The sequence below is a fragment of the Myotis nattereri genome (assembly GCF_964212035.1).
Source record: "Myotis nattereri genome assembly, chromosome: 14".
Lineage (NCBI taxonomy): Eukaryota > Metazoa > Chordata > Mammalia > Chiroptera > Vespertilionidae > Myotis > Myotis nattereri.
This window is the reverse complement of record NC_138089.1, coordinates 25,645,388-25,663,448: the sequence shown is the minus strand read 5'-3', so window position 1 is coordinate 25,663,448 and position 18,061 is coordinate 25,645,388. Positions and strand designations below refer to the sequence as shown.

The 18,061-nt window shown below is 49.6% G+C and overlaps 2 protein-coding genes across 5 annotated transcripts; one reads left to right on the top strand and one right to left on the bottom strand.

Annotated features, from left to right (window-relative positions):
* The first annotated feature begins 397 nt into the window (after nt 1-397).
* CAMK1 (calcium/calmodulin dependent protein kinase I) lies at nt 398-13,827 on the top strand. The gene is made up of 12 exons (XM_081105710.1): nt 398-701; nt 3,175-3,289; nt 4,984-5,115; nt 7,218-7,292; nt 7,402-7,540; nt 8,348-8,474; nt 8,566-8,641; nt 9,313-9,425; nt 10,231-10,309; nt 10,406-10,493; nt 11,788-11,905; nt 12,012-13,827. The coding sequence occupies exons 2-12, from the start codon at nt 3,207-3,209 to the stop codon at nt 12,092-12,094; spliced, it is 1,113 nt and encodes a 370-aa protein (XP_080961836.1). The 5' UTR covers nt 398-701; nt 3,175-3,206; the 3' UTR covers nt 12,095-13,827.
* Nucleotides 12,446-17,444, bottom strand: OGG1 (8-oxoguanine DNA glycosylase; the record flags this gene model as incomplete). Of its 4 annotated transcripts, none has more annotated exons than XM_081105712.1 (7): nt 12,446-12,559; nt 12,822-12,871; nt 13,009-13,159; nt 13,953-14,134; nt 15,974-16,153; nt 16,702-16,949; nt 17,291-17,444. In XM_081105712.1, 7 exons carry the CDS (start codon nt 17,395-17,397, stop codon nt 12,476-12,478), a joined length of 1,002 nt encoding a protein of 333 aa, XP_080961838.1. The 4 variants fall into 4 exon arrangements, with proteins under 4 accessions (XP_080961838.1, XP_080961839.1, XP_080961840.1 ...); XM_081105713.1 differs by having other exon boundaries at nt 15,974-16,208; nt 16,661-16,949; nt 17,291-17,397; XM_081105714.1 differs by lacking the exon at nt 17,291-17,444 and having other exon boundaries at nt 16,835-17,117.
* Nucleotides 17,445-18,061: the final 617 nt, after the last annotated feature.

The window sequence follows — 18,061 nt, the reverse complement described above, 5'->3', positions numbered from 1 at the left end:
CTCGTGTTTTGTTTTTTCCATTTATAAATTGGGGTTCCACCCAGCACTGTCTCGATTCTCTTCATTGCCTAATCTTTCCCTATTGCCCCATTCCCGCACCCTCAGTCTCCTGAGCCTTTGTGAGGGGCCTAATTCCCTTCTGGGCACCAGTGGAGGGGCGGGTTGGTAGAGAGGGGAGGGAAAACGGAGCCACAGAGTCCTACGGGAGCTCCCAGACTGGTCTGAAACTCTATGAGGCGACAGGGTGAAACTGGCCAGCCTCTGGCATTAGGCAGATCTGGGTTTGAACCCGGCTTCGCCTCTGACCACCTGCTGATTTTGAACCCTGCATCTCTTTGGGCCTCCGTTGACCCCTCTGTGAAATGGGGGTCCTACCGGGGACGAAGGGCGGGCAGAGTCCAGCAGAGGATCTGCCTTGTATTAGGGATCCCCTCGGCTCCCCCCCCCACGCCCGCCCCCCGTGCCCCTTCCCCAGCCCCAGAGCCGAGTCTCGCTTCTTAGTCCCTGGTCCCTCCGCCGCAGGCTCCTCCTCCACTGACATCAGAGCCGCAGGCGGGCGGAGGGAGCCAGCTGAGCCCAAGCCGAGTCCCAGCGAGAGAACAGGCGGGCGGGCCAGGCGCTCAGCGACTGCGGACCTTGGCGGGAGCTCAGCGCCAGCCACCTTGGGCCTCGCAGCCAGCCCCGAGGCGGGGCATCTGCAGGTACTGGAGGGGAGGGCACCGGGGGCGTCCCGCCTTTAACCTTGGGCGTCTAGGAGGGGCGGCCGGACCCTGCAGCCGCTGGATGCCTTCCCCCAGGGAGGAGAGGGGGGTGTCGAGGCTGGCTGGATTCTGGATGGGCAGGGCTGGGTGGGCCTTTTCCCCACTACCTCTGCCCTAGGACCAGCAGGTGCCAGGAGGGCCGGTGGAGAACTGAATGGATAATAGAGGAAGGTGGGGCGGAGTGTATGTGTGTGTGTGTGTGTGTGTGTGTGTGTGTGTACACAAGCAGCTGGGCCTGAATGTGCAAGGACTGGGCATTTGGAGGTAGAGATGTGAGGGGCTGTGTTGGGGTGTGCTAATGTCTTAGCACAGGCATGTGGATCAGATGCAGTGTTGCAGTGTGTTGGTGTGTGTCCTTATGGGTGGGGATGTTTGGTAATCAGTGTTTCTGTTGCAGATATGTGTCCAGGTGTTGTGCATGCTGGTATCTCAAAAGGTAGTAAAAGTGGAGGGTGGGGTATATGATTGTGTGCTGAGGACGTTTGAAGGTAAGTAAGTTGTTGGTGTTCAGTTTCTAGTATTGGAGCTTAGAGTATATTGGAACTGGAGAGTGACGGATATGAGTGAATCTGGGATGTCGGGTATACAGGTGATGGGTGAGTGTGTTCTTTTTTTGGGTATCATCTGGTCTAGGTACATACAGATGTGTGTCAAGGTGTGAGAGGGACCTGTGGGAGGGATGTTTAGGCGTGAGGATGTCTGGGGGATCATGTGTTTGGATATATGTGCTGATGTCTGGGTGTGCATATATTATCAGGTGTCAGGGTATCTGGGTATGGAGTGTGCTGGATCTGTGGGCAGGTGTTTGGGTTTAGAGATGTGGGTGGGGCTTGGTGTGGTATGTCTGGGTACAAGGACATGTTTGAAACGGTGAGGGTTGTATGTGCTAGCCTCCAGGTGGGTTTTAAAACTTTGCCTCAAATAAATAAATAAATAAATAAATAAATAAATAATAAAACTCTGCCTCTAGAGCAGCGGCTCTCAACCTGTGGGTCGCGACCTCTTTGGGGGTCGAATGACCCTTTCACAGGGGTCGCCTAAGACCATCGGAAAACACATATAATTACATATTGTTTTTGTGATTAATCACTATGCTTTAATTATGTTCAATTTGTAACAATGAAAATACATCCTGCATATCAGATATTTACATTACGATTCATAACAGTAGCAAAATTACAGTTATGAAGTAGCAACGAAAATAATTTTATGGTTGGGGGTCACCACAACATGAGGAACTGTATTAAAGGGTCGCAGCATTAGGAAGGTTGAGAACCACTGCTTTAGAGCTTACCATCAAGTCTCATTTTCTGAAGATGTGGCTGGCCAGGCCCCCCTGGGAAGGAGGTCCTATCAGAGGAGTGGGATCTCACACCAGAGACTGTAGTCAGGGCACCTTCCCCACATTCTCCTGCAGAGAGAAGGAAAGTGCCTTCCCTGAGGTTCCAGCATGCTAGACTGTTTCATCTTCTTCCTTTGTGGGCCTGGGATAGGATTGAGAAGTTATGTTCGCTGAATGGGCCCAGTCTGGCTGCATATTGGAAGGACCAGCTGAGGTCAGGCCTTCCAATCCAAGAAGGACCCCTCTAAGGCCTTTGCCCTCAGCAAACTTAGTTGGGCCCCAGCAGGGGTTCATTTGGGAAACTGGACCTCTGTCTCCACATTCGCCATCTGATAAATGGAGAAATAACTCCCATCCTCTCCTGCAGACAGGATCTCAGCAGAATAAGGTATAGGCTGGATCACGGTCAGGTGAAGTGAGGAGGGGACAGGCTGGGTGAGACCATTTCTCGAGCTGTTAAGACCCAGATAGGGAGTCAGGTGGGAAGGGGGAAATAGGAATCCTGGCAAGTTCCAGCTGTGGCTGCTGTTGCCATGGTAACTATGCAGAAGGAGCTATTTAAAACTGTGGCTGAGATATTGTTGAAAGCCCTGGCTGCCGGAAGCCTGATTTCCGAGAGGCTGAGTGGGGAGAAGGAGGAGGGAGAGGAGACACCCCAGCAATTCCAAGGGTGGGGCTGGGACATTCTGGTTCTGGGGATAGGGGGTTCCTCCCGGGTTTTGTGCCTCTACAAGCTGTTCTGAGGCCTCTGCTGTCCTTTGGGAGGCCGGGGTCTCATGGGGTGTTTGGATTTGGAGAGGGAGGAACTGGGAGGTGAGCTGAATAAATGAATGAATGAGTGAATGACTTTGTTGAATAAAGAATTTTGCTACCACCATGAAGGATTTTCCTCTAGGCATAAGGGTTTTCTAAATGAATAAATGACTGGTGAATGAATGAATGTTTGTTAAATGATTTTGTCATATAAATGAATCAAAGAATGAATAGATGCAGCCTGAATGACAGAATGGGGTTCCCAGTACATAGAAGTGTGGGCCTTATTGAGTCTTTTCCGTCCATTCCCCTTTCTAGGAGCCCTGGCTGTGGCCGGGGGACAGTGGGCCATGCCGGGGGCAGTGGAAGGCCCCAACTGGAAGCAGGCGGAGAACATTAGGGACATTTACGACTTCCGTGATGTTCTGGGAACGTGAGTCTCAGGGCAGGAGAGAATGGGGGCTGTCCCTGAGCTGAGGGGTGGGGTTGGGAAGGTCTTCACTTTTGGCCTAGTTGCTGGGAAGGCTGAGTCCAGGGTGGTGCCTCCTCTGGTCAGTTGATCACTACTTCCTGTTTCCTACAGCCCAGCCCTATAGCAGCCTTGCCATGGCTGATACTGGCTTTTCATTTCTGGCCAGCAGTAGATAGAACAGGAACTTCTCTTCCCATAGCTCTGGGTTCCCATGGAGAGAAGGAAGTAGGGGAGAATGAAGGAGCCAGTTTATTCAACTTGCTGCCAAGGGCTGGGAGTTCTGGCCTATGTCTGGCAACTACAGCTGGGCATGGCTCTGTTCTCCGTGCCGGGAGTCCAGAAATAACTCAAACCTAGTGTCTGCCCTCAAGTTGTTCTCAAACATGTGAGGGAGACAGACACATGGAAAATGCCAACAGGGTGCATGCTGGGCTCCAATTAAAGAAGAGAATGAGGACTCTGTAGAGCCCAGAGAGAGCAGTGGCTTCTGCCTGGGGAAATACTTTCTGGAGAAGAGGGCATTAGAGCTGGGTATTGAAAGATGGGTAGGAGTGTACTCGTCCGAGAAAGAGAAAGACATTCCAAGCAGAAGGAATAGCATAAGCAAAGGCTCAGAGGCATGTTTTGTGTGGAAAGGAGTAGAGTCAGGTGGAGCTTATCATCAGAGACTGGGGAAGAGTGGAAAAGGCTGGAGAAGAGAAGGGAACAGGTCATACATGGCTTTGAAAGCCAAACTATGGAGGCTGGACTTTATCCCACAGGCCACAGGAAGACATTTAAGACTTTTTGACAGGTTTGCAATTCAAGATGCTCACTCTGACCACAGTATGGAGAGTTAGTTGGAGAGGAACAGGGCTGGAAACCAGCAATGAGACTATCACAGTCACTAGCTACCTGATGATTGAGATTTCACCATGGGAGATGCTTTTATTTGACTTATGACCTATTATTCAAAACGTTGTAGAAAAAATACTCTAGTAAACCCTCCTTAATCAGTGAACTCCAGTGCAACTGAGTTTCTTTCTTTCTAGGAGCCTGTTGTAAAGTATTGCTTCTCAAACTTCAGTGAACATACAAATCACTAAGCATCATATTAAAATGCAGATTCTGATTTAGTAGGTCTGGGGTGGGAGCAGAGATTCTGCATTTATAAACAGTTTCCAGGTAATGCAGATGCTTTTTTAAGGTTCTAAAGGGTGTTAAATTAGCCATGACTCACATTGGCTTTAGCAGAAAAAGGAATCAATCATGCACATAATAAAAAAGCCCAGGCATGGCTGGATCCAGGGCTCACACTATGTTATCAGGAAATTGTCTTGGACTATTTCTCAGCTCTGATTTCCTTTGTGCTGGCTTCATTCTCAGGCAGGTTGAGAAGATGACTACCATTATTCCCAGACTTATATTCTACCAGCTTAGCAGGAAAGAGTACCACATTCTCAAAGTGCCAATAACCTGGCTTGCATCACATGACCCAATTACCGTGGCCAGGGCACAGACTACTCCGATTGGCACTAGAGGACAGATGAGTGATGGGGGAGTCTCATCCCACCTCCTTGGTCCAGAGGTGGTCACAAAACCCATAGAAAATGGAGGAAAGACTGGAGGGAAACTGGGGTTCCAGGTTCCTGTCTCATGAATACCTTTCCCTGCAGTGGGGCCTTCTCAGAGGTAATCCTGGCAGAAGACAGAAGGACTCAGAAGCTGGTGGCCATCAAATGCATCGCCAAGAAGGCTCTGGAGGGCAAGGAGGGCAGCATGGAAAATGAGATTGCTGTGCTGCACAAGTGCGTGAGCCATAGCCTGTCCCTGCCCAGATTGACCCTTTCCATCTCCATCTGACCCCTGCTTTGGGCAAAGCATTAAACCTCTCTGAGCCTCAAATTACTCATTTATAAAATGGGGTAATGATCTCCACTTGTCAAGGTTGTGGACAGCATAAGTGGTCCTTTATTTCAAGTGCCTGGCACAATAGCTAACATGACAGATGAGATTGAGATGTCCTTGCTTATTTACAGAGGTTTAATCTGTTCAATCAGATCTAAAGGTCAACTCTATGCAGGGCTTGAACCCACGTATCTCAACTGGTGTTATCGCTAGACCTACCCCAAGTTCTCCAACATAAAAAGCCATTATTCAAAAAGGTCAAATATGCCTGTGTGCTGACCTTCTAAATCAACAACACCTGGTCTATGAATTGCTCATGCTGATATGAAACTTGCTGCCTCACTAAAAGACTTAAAAGAATCTTCACTTCCAATTTCTTCCTTGAGCTTTCCAACCACCCTGTGCAGGGACAAAATGATCATTTCTACTATTGGTGATAGGGGTAAGGGAACAGGCCCAGAGAAGGCAAAGGACTTGTCCAAGGTCACACAACAAGTCTTCCACCAAGCTCAATCACCATCACTGGTATATTTTTTAAAGCATTTACTATGTGCCAGGCACTATGCCAAGCATCTTATTTATATTACCTGCATTATCTCATGTGATCCTCACCCTAAGTCTTTGAAGGAAGTACTATCATTGGCTTCATATTATAGACTAGAGGCCTGGTGCACGAATTTGTGCACAGGTGGGGTCCCTTGGCCTGGCCAGCGATCTGGGCCAAACAGGGCCTTCTCATCCAGTCCCGATCAGGGCCAGCTGGCCAGGGGGAGGGACTGCGGGAGGTTGGCTGTGGGAACGCACTGACCACCAGGGGGCAGTTCCTGCATTGAGCATCTGCCCTCTGGTGGTCAGTGCGCATTATAACGACCAGTCATTCAGTTGTAATGGTCGCTTAGGCTTTTATATCTATAACTAGAGGCCTGGTGCATGAAATTTGTGCATGGGTGGGGTCCCTAGGATCAGGGGCTGGACGGGGTTGGGGGAGGAGGCAACAGTTGCCAGGCCAGGTGTGGAAGGAATGGATGCTGGACACTGACACCACCGCTGGTGCCCTGCCACCACACAGTTCCCCGCCTCCCCCCCTCCTCCTTCCCTCACCGCCACACCACCACCAGGGCCTGCTGACTGTGAAGAGGGACAGGGGGAGGGACCATGGGAGGTTGGCTGTCTGCCGCCACTCACCCCCAGTTCCTCGGTCCCAGCCTGGGGCCTGACCAGGGGGAGGGACCGCAGGAAGTTGGCCAGCCAAGGGGGAGGGACCATGGGAGGTTAGCTGGCCAAGGGAGGTTGGCTGTGGGAGTGCATGAACCACCAGGGGGCAGCTCCTGCATTGAGCGTCTTCCCCCTGGTGGTCAGTGTGCATCATAGCGACCAGTCGTTCGGTCATAAGGGTTGCTTAGGTTTCTATATATATAGATAATAAAAGTGTAATATACAGATCAACCGAACAGCGGAACGACCACCCAGATGACCTTCCAGACGAAGCCGGGGCTGTGAGGACTGAGGCAGCCAGGACTGCAAAGGTCTACTCTTGCACGAATTTCATGCATCTAGTATATAGATAAGAAACTGAAGCTCAGAGAGGTTACACTCAATTCAGTGAATGTTCCTGAGCACTTAATCTGCACCAGGTGCAGGAGGTACAGTGGTGAGCAAGATAAAGCCCCTGGTGTCGTGTAAACTGACAGACTTACCAACACAGAAAAATTTTAAAAATCATGTGATGATCAGCACTGTCAGGTGAAAAGACTTGTCCCCAAATAGCATGTAGTAGAGGCAGGTTTGGGCCCAAGTCTGTCCAATGCCAGAGTCTAGTGTTTATCACTATGCTCTCCTGCCTTCTAATACATTATAACCCATTGTGGTAAATCAGCTTTTCCCTTTGGGATCCAGATCCTTGGTTTATCCTACTCAGATTTCAGGCGGTGGTCCTTCAAGGTGAAGGTGGGAAGGTGGCTGAGCTGTCCTCAGCTCTGACCCACCTCATTTCTCTATGCAGGATCAAGCACCCCAACATTGTTGCCCTGGATGACATCTATGAGAGTGGGGGCCACCTCTATCTCATCATGCAGCTGTGAGTGGCCTCGACTCTAACCCTTCATCACACCTCTTTCTGCTGCCCCCTTCCTAGCCTCCCTGCTTCTCCTGCTTTCTTGGCCAGACTGCCCTGTTCCCTGCTGCAGGGTGTCAGGAGGGGAGCTGTTTGACCGCATTGTGGAAAAAGGCTTTTACACAGAGCGGGACGCCAGCCGTCTTATATTCCAAGTGCTGGATGCTGTCAAATACCTGCATGACCTGGGCATTGTACACCGGGACCTCAAGGTGAGGTGTGAGGGTATGATGAGCTGGGACACCCAGGGGTGGGGGCTCTGCACACTCACTGTGAGACCTTGGGTAACTCTCACCCCTTTTCTGAACCTTGGCTTCCCATCTGCAAAATGGACCTTGTAAGCCCTAAACTGCCTCCTCCCATTCCAGTTCAGACACTCAAATGGACACAAAGGTGAACTCTACTGTCATTTTATCCAAATAATGGCTTGTGTCTTTTTCTTATAATAAAATTCCCACTTGCTCTTTATAGAAAACTTGGATGGGAGAGCAAAACATAATGAAAAAAATCTAGAAACCCCCGAAATCCTAATTCTCAGAGATTATGATGAGGTTCACATTGGGTAGTACGTCTCATTCCAGTCTAGAAGGCCAGATCTAGTTTGAATCCTGGCCCTGTTACTCCCTAACTGTATGTTCTCAGGAAAGTCACTTTTCCTCTCAAGGCATCGGTTTCCTCATCTGTAAGGTGGGATTATTCAGACTGGCCTGATAGCGATGTGGTAAGGATGCAATGAAATCAAGCATTAGCACAAGATCTGGCCAACAGTAGGTGCTCAAATATTATTTCTTTAGGGCTTCACAGTAAATACCTGAGGTTTACAGGAAAATTCCCTCCCACATCTTCATGGTCCTTGTCCTTTCTAGAACGTTTAATCTCCTTGAGAACCTCCTTGAGTTTCTTGTGTCTCCAACTAAGATAGCAGCTGTGAAGCCATAGAGGCTTTTGGGGGTCCATTGTTTCGCAGGGAGTACTTGGCCAATTCTGACTGCCCCTTCCCCTCCCTCCTGTCCTCTAAGCCAGAGAATCTGCTGTACTACAACCTGGATGAAGACTCCAAGATTATGATCTCTGACTTTGGCCTCTCCAAGATGGAGGACCCTGGCAGTGTACTCTCCACGGCCTGCGGGACTCCGGGATACGTGGGTGCGGAGGGCCCTGGGCTGGGACCATGGGCAGGGGAGGAACCAGGAGCTGCAGGGCAGAGATTTGTCACCATGTCCTCTTCCCTCCATAGCCCCTGAGGTCCTGGCCCAGAAACCCTACAGCAAGGCAGTGGATTGCTGGTCCATTGGAGTCATTGCCTATATCCTGTGAGTGGGGTCTTGGTCATTGGGGTGTATGGCTCCAGAGTTCTCTTCTCCCCTACTGCTCTCTTCCTCTCTGCAATTTCTTCCTTCCTGCCCTCCACATTTTTGTCTACCAATTAATGACTAATATTACTTCATTCAATAGATACTATGTTTCAGACATTGCACCAAGCACTGGGTGTTTAGCAGAGAACAAAACAAGCAAAGTGCCTGCCCTCAGGGGGCAGACACTCTAATGGGGCAGAGAGACAAGTAAATAAACAAGTAAACAACAAGTTGATAAATCCATAAAAAGTCAGGTGGTAAAAGTGCTATAAAGAAAAGTGAAGCAGGGTAGGGAGAGGGCAATGGATGCCATTTTAGATGAAAAGGTCAGGGAAGGCCTCTCTAAGGTGACATTTGAGTGGCATCCTGAGTGAAGTGAGTGAGCCAGACACGAATATCAAGTATAAAGGCCCTGAGGAAGGAAAGATGGTGGCATGTTAAGGAATAGAAAGTAGAACTGGACAGGGGTGAACAAGGCAGAGAGAGGTAGATTCCCTCAGCCCCCTTTGTAAAAGGGGGAACTCCTTCCTGTGGGTCTTGCCTAACCCCTGGGACTGCCCTGAAGCTCCATCCAGGAGCCAGTGGGTACACTGAAAATGGAAAATGAGGATGAGTTTCTCCCTGCCCAGGCTCTGCGGTTACCCCCCCTTCTATGACGAGAATGATGCCAAACTCTTTGAACAGATTTTGAAGGCCGAGTACGAGTTTGACTCTCCTTACTGGGACGACATCTCTGACTCTGGTATTTGGGGCTTTGCCTTCTTCTCCTGGGCCCTGCCTCTGGTGCCTTCCTCATCTGCTTTGGGGTCTCCTCACTGCCTTCCTTAAGTCAGATGGGCCCCAGACTAAGAGCTGTCTTTGAGACAATCTCCCCAGGCTCTTCCCTCTGCCTGGCCGTGATCTGAGAAACCTATAGGCATTCATTCATTCAGTCTTCAAACATAGTATTTTTGAAAATATTCCCCCGTCCCTCTCCCCCACTGACATCCTAATGCCTAAAACACCACATAAATGTTTTCATCTGTCCTTTTGTGCCTCCTAGTAGGAGGCAAACCTGTGAAACCATTATCAATCATTTACACATCAGTGTGAATACACTGAGTAGAATCTTCTAAGAACAAGTTTTTCTTAAGGGAAAAAGGAGAGAGCTGGAATCCTGGGGTGTGTGGAGGGCTTAGAGCAGGGGTCCTCAAACTACGGCCCGCGGGCCACATGCAAATACAAATATTGTATTTGTTCCCGTTTTGTTTTTTTACTTCAAAATAAGATATGTGCAGTGTGCATAGGAATTTGTTCATAGTTTTTTTTTAAACTATTGTCTGGCCCTCCGACGGTCTGAGGGACAGTGAACTGGCTCCCTGTTTAAAAAGTTTGAGGACCCCTGGCTTAGAGAAGGAGAACAGGTGGGGTGAGACAGTGCATGAACAAATCTGGCAGCTCATCTTGCTTGGATACCAGGCCAGACCTGAGGGGGTGGGCTCTGTTTTGGTGGTGTCCCCAGGCACTACCATGCTCTTTCTGTCTTTACTTTTGTCTTGGGGGTTCAGCCAAAGATTTCATCAGGCACTTGATGGAGAAGGATCCAGAGAAGAGGTTCACCTGTGAGCAGGCCTTGCAGCACCCATGGTGAGAGCTTCCATGAGCTGTGAACTGGGGTAGGGCCTGGAGCCCCCAGGCCTGCCTCTGCCTTCACAGATAATCCTCCACATACCCTTACCCTAGGATTGCAGGCGATACGGCTCTAGATAAGAATATTCACCAGTCAGTGAGTGAGCAGATCAAGAAGAACTTTGCCAAGAGCAAGTGGAAGGTGAGCCCACTTTCCTAGTCCTGTGTCCCAGCTTCCCCAGGATTCCTCCCCACCCGCAACCATGCCTCAGCTTGCACAACACCTAGCACCAAGTCGGGTACACAGTAACTGCTCAAGGATGCTTACCAAAGAACCTTTCATTCATTCAATGTTCCCCAACACCTACTCTATTCCGGTGAGGGTCCCTGACCTCCAAGTCTAGAGGGAGAACAGTATATAATTCTTAAGGAGACATCTAATCCAACCTATAGGGTCCTGGAAGGGCATAAAAAGGTGGTGATGGCCTTATAGACCTACAGCTGAGTAGGAATTGGCTAGGCATAGTAGAATAATGTCTAAGGCAGAGGGAACCAATGTACAAAGGGCCAAGAACAAGCGAAAGTGCAGACATTCAAGGAAGTGCCAGTGCTAAGCGTGGCTGTACTGGAAGGGCTTTGGGGGCAGTGAGGGCTTCTGGGATGTGGGGCCCAGGCTGCTTAGGGTCTCAAATGCCACAGTGGAACACTGACTTGATCCTAATGATGGTGAGGAGCCCTAGAAGGATTTTCAGCAGGAATTTGCCCTTTAGAAAGGGCTCTCAGGATGCAGAGAGAGGCACAGAGAGAAGGCTTGGAGACCCCTTAGGAGGATGTGGCAGAGAGGCAGGCCGGAGACAGTGAGGGCTGGACCAGAGCAGAGGCAACAGGAACAGAGAACAGTGGTTGGTCCAGGAGTCAATTAGGAGGTGGGATTGACAAGAAGTGATGGTAGAATGGATATTGATGTGAGAGATGTCAAGGGCTGGCCTGATACTTGTCTTAGGGGATTACTTTGGTTTTGGACATGGTGAATTTGAGAGTTTTATGGAGACATCTCAGGGGATGTGTTAAGTAATGATATATACACACCTGGGAAAGTTACTTAACCTCTCTGTGCCTCAGTTTCCTCCTTTGACAATGATGACACTAACAGTGCTCACCTCAAAGATTTCCATGAATATTAAATGAATTACTATGTAAAGTGTTTAGAACGATGCCTGAAAGATGCTATATTGTGTTTGTTATTATGTGAATGAATTATATATAAAAGTTACATATCTGTTTATATACTTTTTATATATGTGTGTATATGTGTGTGTAAATACGTAATATGGCTGAATATAATTTAATAAAGGCTTGCAGATATTTCAGGTGGTTTTAGGGGATCAATCAATAACACCTGAAAATAACAGAACCACTGTAAGAATCCCACCACCAGACCCTGCCCCATGATCTCCCATTCTCTCAAAAGTCCCTTCTCCCCCCTCTTCCCACAGCAAGCCTTCAATGCCACGGCTGTGGTGCGGCACATGAGGAAGCTACAGCTGGGCACCAGCCAGGAGGGGCAGGGACCGACGGCGAGCCACGGGGAGCTGCTGACACCAGCAGCTGGGGGTGAGGACCAGGACTCTGTGGAAGGGTATGGGTGGTCCATGAAGAGGCACCCAGGCTGGAGTGGAGGGTCTGCTTCTACAGCCAAGTCTGTTCTCTCCCCATGTAGGGCCAGTGGCTGGCTGCTGCTGTCGAGACTGCTGTGTGGAGCCAGGCCCGGAAATGTCCCCCAGGCTGTCCCCCCAGCTCTAGGTCCCTGGATCCAGGGTCAGGATCCCCTGTGTGTGAGAGATTGGGGGCAGACTGCTCCCCTTCTCTCCTTCAACTGGGGTTACCCTGTTCCACCCAACCCCACCCCTTTTCCTACCACCCCCCCACTGCATTTTCCATACAAATGTTTCTATTTTATTGTTCCTTCTTGTAATAAAGGGAAGAGGATAAAACCAAAGGTAGCTTTGTCTCCCCAGATAACGCCCCCACCCCACACTGTTATGCAAACTGCTTGGTTTGAGGGTGTCTGGCCCCTGAGGTAGTTGCATGGAGCCCCCTTCCCCACATGAGTCTGGATGGAGGAGAGTATGGGGAATGGAGGGAAAAGGTATTGGGAGAATTCCGTTGTCCTGTGCCCCCCACCTAGACTTCGGGCCCTGTGGATCTCTTTCTACGCTTTGCTGGTGGCTCTTGGTGGGGCTGGCGTAGGTCAGCACTGAACAGCACCTGGGGCAGAGGGAAGAGTCTGTGTGGGACAGGGTACACTGGGTTTAGGGCTGGTAGGCTGGTGGTAGTGTGGGGAGAAAGGGAATTACTGGGGAGCAGGTCCAGGGCAACACAAATCCACTAGAGTCAGGGCTGGGGATGGAGGGTAGAGAATCCTTTAGGGTCACCTAGGGCAGAGGCAGTAGAAGAGTCCCCGGGTCAGGGCTTGGGGAGAAGTCCTATGGGGTCTAGGCTGGAGGAGAGGAAGCCTAGGTATACTCACTGCTTGGGCCCAGCCAGCATAAGGTCCCCACAAGCTCCGGAAAAAGTTTCCTAAATCAGAGATAATGAGGCAAAACAAATTGGCCCCTTCCACTCCCCATCCACAGTGGTGGGGTATTAGGGAGAGAGGTGAGAAGTTTCTACCACCTCAGCCTACTGCCAGCCCTGGCATCTCCCTCTCTCCTTACCTAGTTCCTTGTTGGCCTGGGGGCTTGGACCCTTGCCTTGGGTTGTTGTGGGGTGCCAACTGTAGTCACGCTGGGCAATCTGCCACACGTGGACATCCACGGGCACGGCCTGGGGCTTGTCTAGGGCCATCAAGCAGATGCAGTCGGCCACCTTTGACGGAAAAAGAGGAGGAATGGCAGGATTCAGGCAGCATCCTGCTTCTAGCCCCAAAGCCAGCTACACTTCCTCCTCCACTCTGAGGTTATTATTATTCTATATTCTCAATCATTACATACCAACTATTAATAATTTTAAATACAGATGTGATGAGAGTGCTACTGCATGGATATCAACGTAGGCCAAGTTCTCATAACCTGAAAAGAAGCTGGTACTATATTCATTTTGCAGATAACTGAGGTTCTGAAAGGTAAAGTGACTTGGCTCAAGTTACATGGCTAGGAAGAAGCAAAACAAGGACTTAATGTTAGAGTGAAGTTCAGAGTCCATTAAAAAAAAAGTTCTTTAAACAAAACTGCAGAGAAGTTTACAGAAGAACACAATAAATGTCGGATTCACAATCCTCTTGTTGACATTAAAGAAAAAATTTTATAAGTACATATAATTCACAAGAAGAATAAAAGTAGAAATACCTTCCTATGTGTCTTCCCAAAGGTAACCACTATTAAGTTCCCTGTGATTCCTTCAGGAAATTTCTGTGTATATATATAGCAGTGTATATGTGCACCTGAACAAATGGCCTTTCTACAAATGCATTCAGAGGGTAATGTCCTTCATACCCTTTTTGCATTTTCTCTAATAAAGTATCTGCTTGTATCGTTTCTCCTTCCTGCTCTACCTCCAGAAGCTGAGCCTGCACCCAGCTCGCAGGCCTGCCTTGTCTCCTGCTCTGTTACTCTCTACATGAGTGGTCTGAGGGTAGCTCCGACCTGCTTTGAGGCCTCACCTTGGTGCCCACTCCAGGCAGGGTGCAGAGGGCCTTGTGGGCCTCTTCGTAGGAGGCCTTGCGCAGCTGCTGCAGCCAGGGCAACCCCCCCTGTTCTTCAAGGATGGCTCGGGCACTGGCATTCACATAGCGGGCACGGTACCCAAGGCCCAGCTTCCTGAGCTTAGCCTCCACCTCTGGTCCTGTAGGAGGGTGGGGAAAGGAGCAGGGTCAGGCATCCTCAAATGCTTTTATGTCCTCAGGCTAGTGTGAGCCCTCCACCCCACAGGAATGCTTTCCTAAGCACCCCTCTCCCACCTCACCACCCTCTGGGAGACCCTGGGATACTTGCATGTGCAAAGGACAGGGTTAAGGTCTGGGTTCTACCCCTGTACAAATGTTTTCTGAACACCTATTATGTGTTGGACACTGGAGCAGGGACGCAGAAGGGCTTGCTGCCCTGGAGGAACTCCCCAATTGAATTTCTTAACCTTTCCAAAGGGCTGTTCACACCCATGATCTAAAATAATAGTCATAATAATAGCAAGAGCTTCTATGATCAAGTGCTGGTTACCGAATATGGACAAAGTGCTTTGGATACATTATCACACTCATTTTTCTCAAGGACCCTGATAATAGTACTGTATTTTTTCCTATTTAAAAAAAATATATTTTTATTGATTTCAGAGAGGAAGGGAGAGGGAGAGAGAGATAGAAACATCAATGATAAGAGAGAATCATTGATCGGCTGCCTCCTGCATGACCCCTACTGGGGATCGAGCCCACAACCTGAGCATGTGCCCTGACCAGGAATCAAACCCTGACCTCCTGATTCATAGGGTCAACACCCAACCACTGAGCAACACTGGCTGGGCTGTTTTTCCTATTTCACAGATGTTTTTCCTATTTCAAAATGATGACTTAGAAAAGGTTAAGTAACTTGAAGAAAGGACACGGTGGAGATGGGATCTGCACCTGGATCTGAAACACCAACTCATGTGCTCTAAACCCACTTCATGATTGCTTTATTCCCTCTCACCCTTCTAGATAGGAACTGTTATCCCCTTCCTACAAACAAGTTAAGAGAAGCCTGAAGAGGTGAATGAATTTCTTGAGTTCTTATGAATACTAAGCTGGAAGCTAAGGTACAAGACTGGGTTTCTAAGCACCAAAAACATTTTTTTTTTTTTCTTTTCAGGCAGGCTGTCTCCTTACTATACATTCCCCAAGCACTTCCCCTAACTTGGTCCTCACTTTTGCCAATAGAGATACTTATCTCTATAAAACTTGCCTCACAGGACTGCTGTAAAGAATGTGTGTTCCTGGATACAAAATTGTTGGATCACTATACAGATAGCAACTTGAATTTTCTGCGTATTTCCCATAGGCCAAACAATGTACTAGGTGCAGTATGTGTATTCTTTTACTCAACTCTTGTGACAACTCTGATAAGTTATTATCACATTCCACAGATGAAGAAACAGAGGAGAGGCTAAATAAGTGCCAGAGTTGGGATTCAGACTAAGGCACTCTCTTTCCAGAACATGTGTGTAGAGGTTTCTCTCTATGGAGCACGCCGGTGCCTTTCCTCACCACTTCTGCCAACGTGCATTTTCCTTGCCTCTCTCTTTCTCCTAAGCTCCGAGGGTCCTTCTTGTGCCTCTGTAACTTGTTTCCTGATCCCATTTCTTTTACAGCTCACTTCTACCTCTGTGACTTTCTAAATAAACTTTCTCTTAAAAAAATAAAATAAAAAAGCATATGTATTTAACCCCAACCTATTACACACTGCATATGGATGTTTTTCTGATGAGGCATTGAAACCATGGGGCAAAAAACAGAGTAGTGAGGTGCTGACATTTCAGGGACAGATAGGGAGGGTGAGGTATGTCTGGGGCTGATCGGACCAGGCAGGGTGATTCTGGATGAGGACAGTCTTTGGGAAGGCAAGAAGCTTTGAGATGGGAGATGGGGACCAGGGGAGAACTGAACAGACTCTGAAAGCTGTTAGTAAGCATTGGGGCAGGCACCCACCGACTCACCAGCCAGGGCCTGCAGGCTGGGGAAGCCATGGTAGGTGACGTCATCGAGCTGGATGAGCCGAGGTCCGAAGGCTTGGCAGAGCCGCTCCACCATGCCAGTGATGCGAGCAATGTTGTTGTTGGAGGAACAGATGAAGGAGAAAAGGCACTCGATGGGATCCTGTTGTAGGAGTCGAACACCTGAAGATCGGAAAGGCAGGGGGTAAGAGAAGCACCTGTTGTCAGGAGTGGCCTCCTCTCACCCTCAGATTCTAGGCATGTAGGCTCCCAGGGGAATGAGGGACAAAGTTGTTAGAGAAAGCAACATCATTCCTCATAGCATCTTGCGAGGTCTGGGTCATCATCCCATTCCACAGACAAGCCACAATGTTAGCACTGTGAGGGTGGGATTTGTGTCCACTTTGTTCACTGCTATATCCGCAGTCACATAGCAGATGCTCTGTAATGTTTACAGAATGAATGATGTCCCCTGCCCTAGGTCACACAGCCAGAATTTGGCTCAATATCCTTGTCACTCCATGATGGTGATCAGCAGGATAATCATAACAATAATAATAACTACTATGATGTCAGGCACTATTCTAAACACTTTACGTGTATTAGCTCATTTAATCCTCATAAAATCCTATGAGGTAGATATAATCCCCACTTTACAGATGGTGAAACTGAGTAACCTAACCAAACTACAATGACCCCAACCCAAACCCTGTCCCAGGCTCTATACTCACCTTGGAATTTCTGAGCTACTTTTTGGAAGTGGGGGTCCTTGGAACTCCAATGGCGATACAATTGAGCCAGGCTGACATCCAGCTGGAAGTACTGGCGCAGGACCTTTAGCTCTCCTGGTGTGGGCCTGCCAGCCTGGCCCCTTTCCCCTCGGTACACGGTGCAGTAGAGCTGCTCCTCGGTCTGGGTCAGTGTCCATACCTGGTCTGCCAGCACGCCACTCCAGTGCGCAGGGTTTTGCTCCTTCCACCTGAGACCCCAGGCACAGAGCCCTAGCACTCAGTTTCCCTTCTTGCAACCTTTGGGGCCCTCCCATCCTACAACCTTTCCATACATAAAACTGATTTATCATTTGTAAAGTAAAAGTGCTTTATTTTACATCAATTATATAATTTGATCCTCGCAACACTGCACAGGCTTATTATGTCCAACTATTTTCCCACCCTTACAACAATCACCGGCTATTAAAAAAAAAAAAAAAAAAAAGGTAACAGGCTCTCCACCCCTGCCTCAATTTCCTGTTTCATACATTGATACATTGAGGTTTCTTCCATCACACCCAACTTTGCACTTCAGGCTAAGGTCACTCACCGGAAGGATTGTCCAGAAGCTAGAACCAAGTCCAGGCGCAGCTCCGAGCGTGGACATGGGATGGAGGCCCAGAGGGCCGGGACGGAGGACAGAGTGCGATGCCCCATGCTAACCAGGCAAAAGTGAGCAGGCTAATATTTCTGTATCAGGCTCCGCCCCATAATGGCTCCGCCCACTCAGAACCAGACCTACTCGCTACCAGCAGACCACGCCCACTAAGAGACCACAAACCAAAGGCCTCCCTCACCGAAGGCCTCGCCCAACTCCACGAAATCCTCGCCTCTCAATGTTTGTATAAGGTCCGCCCAGTTTCCTTCTACCACTCCTCGAAGGCCCCGCCCCTTACCACCCGCCAAAGTCCCGCCCCCTCCACTCTGTCCCACCTTCTGCCCTAAACCTTCCGCCCGCCACGCCCAGCGCGCTCACCATTGTACCCCGAAGCGGCAGTAGTTCTGGGACTCAAGCGCAAGCGCACCCTTCCGGCCTTTCCTGAGAAGCCTCACCGGAAGTAGGGCGCAAGTCCGTTTTAGAGGTAGCCAATCCGCGGGGAAATACGAGGCACCAATGAGAACGGGCGTGGCGGCGCTGGGCGGGCCTTCCCGAGGCCTCTCAGCGGTTAGCGCGCGCTGGGCTCGCCGCCGGCCCCGCCACTGGCCCTTTCCTCCGCATTAGGCGGGCCAGCGTGTCCCCACCGGCCGGGGCCCTCAGGCCCCCGGTCCTCACTGGCTGTCGTCAGGCTTGCCGGCCCCCGCCATCTTCAGAGAGCCTTTC